Consider the following 6,000-nt stretch of genomic DNA (forward strand, 5'->3'; position numbering starts at 1 on the left):
CCAAAGCACTGGCACTCATGTGACACAACATTTCAATCTGCCGTTCATTCGCTCGGCTTCCTGACGAGTGGAGGTAAACTGATTCTATCAAGATAACGTTTGTCTGTTCACTTAAAATGGGTCGAAATATCTGTGAATGTATTGTTTTGTCAATAACAAACGTTCCAACAACCTACCTTTCTTGTTTTTTGATGCTGTACATCTAACACAAACACACGCGCGCATTAACTGAATGTCAAGCGAGCAGATCCGGAAATGGCGGCTGTCTTGCTAATATCTTAAGGCCGTACCCGCACGAAATGCCCCCCTTCATTCTTGAAACCCTGGTGAACAGACAGCCTGTTGATCCTCTCCACGAGCTAGTGGAGCCAGTCTTCCTTGCCCATCTACCCAAATGCATACACTCTTCAAAAAAAGTTAAGGATCGGTTGAAAAAACGGATCTAGTTATAAGAAATTGCCAAAAAATTAAACATCGACATAATAATTAAAAGATTAATGTGTTTGAATTAACAATTGTGACCCTCCACCACGAAATGAGTCGCATGTCATCTCGCGCGGTTCTGCGCTAGGCTTAATATAAGTCCGGGGGGTGTCTGGTAACAGTGTGAGGGTCACCTTAGTCACAGGCTTATAACTCAAACAGTTTTCGCTCTTTTCTAAAAGGGTTTTTCCCACTGGATAGAGCATAAAAACACTCGTTAGGAAAATTTAAAAATATGGAAATCATGCAAAGGTGACATGCGACTCATTCCGTGGTGGAGGGTCACAATTGAACAATGAGTCTTGACCTAGAATTTTGTTTGGCAGGCAGAGTTATTTCCCTTTGTGGGACTTCTCAAAAGCTTCTGCATTTTGGAAGAAAAGGGGTGTTTTTTATAGCCCCATGAAATTTGCGGAACGCATACCAGGGCAAAAGGTTGTGATGCACGTGCTACAACAGGGTCCTGGCTATGAACATCGCTCACCAGCTTGTGTTTAAAGGTTGACACGCTGACACAATTATGCACAGTAGCAACATGCCCCCACGAAGAAAACTGAGCGATTTGGATAGAGGAAGGGCAATAGGATGGCTACAAGACGGTGTTGCTGCCAGGCAAGTGGCCCAGAGGCTTGCAGTGGCTCCCTCTGTCATAATCAGACTAAAACAGAGATTCCACGCAACTGGAAGAGTGCAGGAGCGACAACGTTCTGGTCGGCCCAGATTCACCACACAAACAGAGGATCGCTTCATTCAGAGGCAGGCCATGCAACAAAGAATGGCGACGGCAAACAACATTAGGTAACGCCTTCAAGCTACCACCAACACTGTTGTTCGTGGTCAGACGATCCGAAACCGCTTACACAACTTTGGCTTGCGTGAGGAACAACCCTGACTGCTAATCACCGAGCAGCTCGCCGAGCCTGGTGCACTCAACATGTGAGGTGGCAACAACGTCAGCAGTGGGCTCAGGTGTTGTTTACAGATGAGTCCCGCTTTTGCTTGGAACCTGCTGATGGTCGCATCCGAGTGTGGAGGCGTCGCGGAGAGCGCTTCGCAGAAGGCGCTGTTCTGGAACGACAGCGTTTTGGCGGAGGCTCTGTGATGGTCTGGGGAGGGATCAGCACACGTCTAAGGACACCTCTGTACCATGTAGTGGGCAACTTGACCGGTGTCCGCTACCAGAATGAGATCCTGCAACCCCTGGTCGTTCCAGCCCTCCAAGCGATCGGCCCTCGTGCGATTCTTCAGGATGACAACGCACCTCCCCATCGCTCTGCAGCTGTAAACACCTTCATCCAGCAGGCCAGGGTCAACAGGATGCTGTGGCCAGCCAACAGCCCGGACCTGAACCCCATAGAGCACATGTGGGACGAGCTTTGTCGTCGGGTACAGCAACATCACCCTCCTCCTGCCAATCTGGGTCAACTGCTGCAATGGCTCCAGCAGGAGTGGAATGGAGTTCCCAGAGCATTCATATGCAACCTGATCCACTCCATGCGCCAACGATGTGTTGAATGCCTGGCACACAACGGAGCGTTATTGACACTGATTCACATTGTTGTGAATTCCATTTTCGAGGGTTGTCACGTTTGACACACTCTAGCTAAATTGTCGCTGCCGCGTTCGATCTTTGCTTTGTTTGTCATTACTCCTTGGTTGTTCAATTATATAATTTTAAAAAAAATGAAAGAATTCGGTCTTGTCTGTTTTGTGTGGCGTGCTTGTAAAAAAGTGATCCTTAACTTTTTTTGAAGAGTGTATGTACGTTTATTCTTCTCTTTTTCTCCAGAAAAAAAGAGAAATAAAAGGAAAGTGAACGAAACCTGATTTTTACGGATGTTAGCTCGCGCACTGGTTGTTCTGATTGAGGGAGAAGCTGACACATGTTCTTTTAATTTGTATTGTATAAATAGCTTGAGTGCGAAAAATGAAACCAAAAACCAAATGAACGAGCGTATGACACCATACTTTTTTGTAAGTGAACAAAAAAACAACTAACAACCAAAAAAAAAACTTATGAGAGCGTGTCATTGTCAGTGCTTATTTCACAGCACTACCCTGTTTATTCGATCAAAATGCTTGGCCAAAGAGTCTTTCATTTTTCTTGAACAATTACACATTTTGGTTTCGATTTGGACTCAAAAACGGCTTAAAAACTAGAAGTTAAGATAAAGGAATTCCAGAGAACGTACAAGGTTATGTCGAAAAAATAAAAGGGATTTCAAAGTTTCCCACGATCAGTGAACCGAACATGCAACGAAGAATATTGACTTATAATACCACTACTTGGGTGAGTCAACGTCTGCGTCTGCGCATTGTAGCATACTACCAGATAAATAACAGCTAGACATGCATTAAAACTAATGATATTTAGTTTTTACAGCAGCTTTAAAATATTTTCAGAAAGAGGTTACATGGCATTGTTTTATCGACATGCATGTACCGTAAACTACCTTGTAAACGCCCAGTATAGAGTAAACACTAACCCCCTACTTAATAATAAATAATAATAATAATACGAATATTTATAACGCGCACATATCTCACCAACAGGCGACTCAAGGCCAAATAAGGCACAATACCTAGTAAACGCCCACCCCCACATTTGGATCAATGGTGTCAGGAAATTTGTTTTTATGTTTAATAAAGTTCGTCACTCGGCAGAGACAATTCATCCCAGTGTATAATGACGAGAGGCTGTTCAACAAAATCATACTGTTGAGGTCGCAATCTCTCTCCAGCTGGACAGCAGTGAGAAAAGAGGATGGAGATTTTGGAAGCTCTTCGGGGTTGAGGAAGTCGGCTCTGCTACTGGAAAGATCAGTTGTGTCTTGCAAGAGGTTGTCCCTCGAACAAATCTTTTCTCTATAGGTTTCACTCTGTCTGTTTGTTTGTTTGTTTGTTTGTCTGTTTGTTTGTTTTTCTGTTTGTCAAAAAACACCTCTCATTACATTTAATGTCAAATTACGAAAAGTCACAGTGATGGAAGACTTCGTTCTGATTATTTTCATATTGATCATATCTGTCCATATAGCATCATTGTTTTATTAAACATGTTCTGGCAATTTCCCAATTTTGATCAAAACGCAAGAATTTGTGTATAGCCTGCAACGTGTATATAGTCCTGTGAATAGTGTTTCTGTATTTTTATTTTTTATTAATTTACTTTTATGCTTATCCTTTGTAATTGTTTTACGTTTGTATATATATGTATATAAGATTAGAGTAGTCCCTCTCTGGGCGAGGGCTGGTTGAAAAGAAGCTCGTTTATATTGCTTATGCCACAACCCTCGTAAAATAAAATTTGATTTGATTTGATTTGATTTGATTTGATCTCTCTCTCTCTCTCTCTCTCTCTCTCTCTCTCTCTCTCTCTCTCTCTCTCTCTCTCTCTCTCTCTCTCTCTCTCTCTCTCTCAGTATGGTTTGAAACAGTTTTGCGTGACTTAAGGTCGCGGATTAGAATCAAGCCCGATTTGGGCACGGGTCAACTGTTTGTGCAGACCTAGAGACGGTATCCATGTCCCACCCCCGTGTCATCACGGCCACGGGGCGTTTTTCTTGACCCCGTTAAGGTCAATGCTTTTGATAGAAGTCATACCCCTCCTGATCTAAGGTTTCAATACCTTGAAAAAGTGCTTTTCTTAGTTGGCGCAAAGGAAGATTTGGCGAAGTGTACTTTGGAGGGAGGGTTAATGACAACATAAAGGTTTTCCGTTCTTTATAACTTTAAACATACACGTGTGAGCGATCATGTCAGCCATTACACTGTCCTGGTGTTTACACGCTATGCGGGTATTCTTCTTGAAAGACATTCTTTCGAAGTCATTCTTCTATTATCCTCTTCTCCTAAGCGATTGACTGCGTGCTTGCCAACCGGAAAATCTGATTTATTTCTTCTTCATATTTAGAATTAAATATGTTGTCACTGTCAATTCACTCCCATACAAAGAATTAATAAGAACAACGACGAAAGAGACGACGACAAGATAACTAGTCCTGTGTGATGAAGAACAACTTGGTGAGCAAGGATGATCGGAAAGTTGATCTGATGGACAGCTGAGCCCGGTTTTGTAACTGCTAAATGAAGACCAGCCCGTGGCACGGCGCTTCATCAGACTCCCTGTCCGCTTGACTGGCTTTTATGAGTGGGCGATCAAGTGACCAGACGGGGGAGAGGGGGACTTGTATTGCGGGGAATTGCATGAACCCCGCTGCATGAACCTCGCCTCAGATTTGCTCTCTGTTGGGGGACCGACTGCGGGCTTCGATCGCAAGTTGTGTGTGCATTGGTGGATTGCGATGGCAGGAGAAGGAGAAGAAAGAGGGAACGTGTGTGTGTGTGTGTGTGTGTTTGTGTGTGTGTGTGTGTGTGTGTGTGTGTGTGTGTGTCTGTGTGTGTGTCTGTGTCTGTGTGTCTGTGTGTCTGTGGTGTGTGTGTGCTAATTAAGAGACAAAAACGGAGAGAGACAGAGCACGACAAAGAGAGACAATGCAGAGACAGACAGACATACAGGCGAAGACAGAGACAAGGATAGGACCCATATAAAAGGAAGAGAATGGTATTATAGGAATTAATGATAAGTACAGCTGCCTACGCGTTCAAGTTATTACATAATAATCACGTAAGCATTTGTGGCTGTGCGGTATCGCGTTTTATCGCATATCTGTATACATTGTATATCTTCTTGTGTGCAGGACGAGAAAAATCAGATCATGACGACTAATGTGTGGCTCAGACAGGTAAGCATGCTAAATATTTCCGCGGATGATGGGACACTATTATTTTCTTTTTAACAGTAATACTCTTGTTTCTGTTAGGAAGGAGAGGGTGTTACGATTGTTGCTTTTGTAATTGTAAGTGCGGACACAAATAAAAGTATCACAATTCAAAGACAAGTGGAGTGTTTTTTCTTTCCACTTACTCATGAATATTATCAGGTTGAAACATTTATTACCTGCTGTTGTTTGTTTCTTTTTTTGATTGCTTGCTTGTTTGGTTGGTTGTATTTTTGCTTGAGTCTTTGTATTTATGGTATCTTCATTTGCTTACGCAACTTACCGTACAAAAAGCCACTGCTTGTTTAGTCTCCTTTTGACGCGGGCGGGTCGGGCTATTTCCAAAACCTTGCATGGAAGTGGTAGCCCTTTCAATTTCATCTCAATCAAAGCAGGCAGTGACCGATCAGCTCAATTCAGTTAACACAAGCTCATTTATCTGTGATTGGCTGTTTAAGCAAGACAGCTGTCAATTTTTCGACCGTGCCTTTGATTTTGAAACATGACATGTTATCCGACTTCGAAAAAGTTTTAAACGTAGCTTTCACGGTGATAACGACTCGATTCAAAAACGTAGTGTGTATATGAACAAGACTGTTTGGTGTTGTAAATACAAAACAATGAACAAGAAATATTACAAAAAGTAACACAAACAAATATTAAAGCAAAACATTGGAATAACACATTTCATCGTTTCATCACTTTCATGCAAGGAGCTTCCTCACAACAAGCAATACTT

At 42.6% G+C, this 6,000-nt stretch overlaps 1 protein-coding gene across 2 annotated transcripts in view; it reads left to right on the plus strand.

Moving 5' to 3' along the window:
* The window catches only part of LOC138975838 (acetylcholine receptor subunit alpha-like), a 77,739-nt gene that overhangs the window by 23,492 nt on the left and 48,247 nt on the right, over window positions 1–6,000 (plus strand). For both annotated transcript variants that reach the window (XM_070348603.1, XM_070348611.1), the window contains exon 2: window positions 5,181–5,225. In XM_070348603.1, coding sequence (XP_070204704.1) covers window positions 5,181–5,225 — 45 coding nt within the window. The remainder of the gene's footprint in view (window positions 1–5,180; window positions 5,226–6,000) is intronic.

This window comes from Littorina saxatilis, linkage group LG1 (genome assembly GCF_037325665.1).
Source record: "Littorina saxatilis isolate snail1 linkage group LG1, US_GU_Lsax_2.0, whole genome shotgun sequence".
Classification (NCBI taxonomy): domain Eukaryota; kingdom Metazoa; phylum Mollusca; class Gastropoda; order Littorinimorpha; family Littorinidae; genus Littorina; species Littorina saxatilis.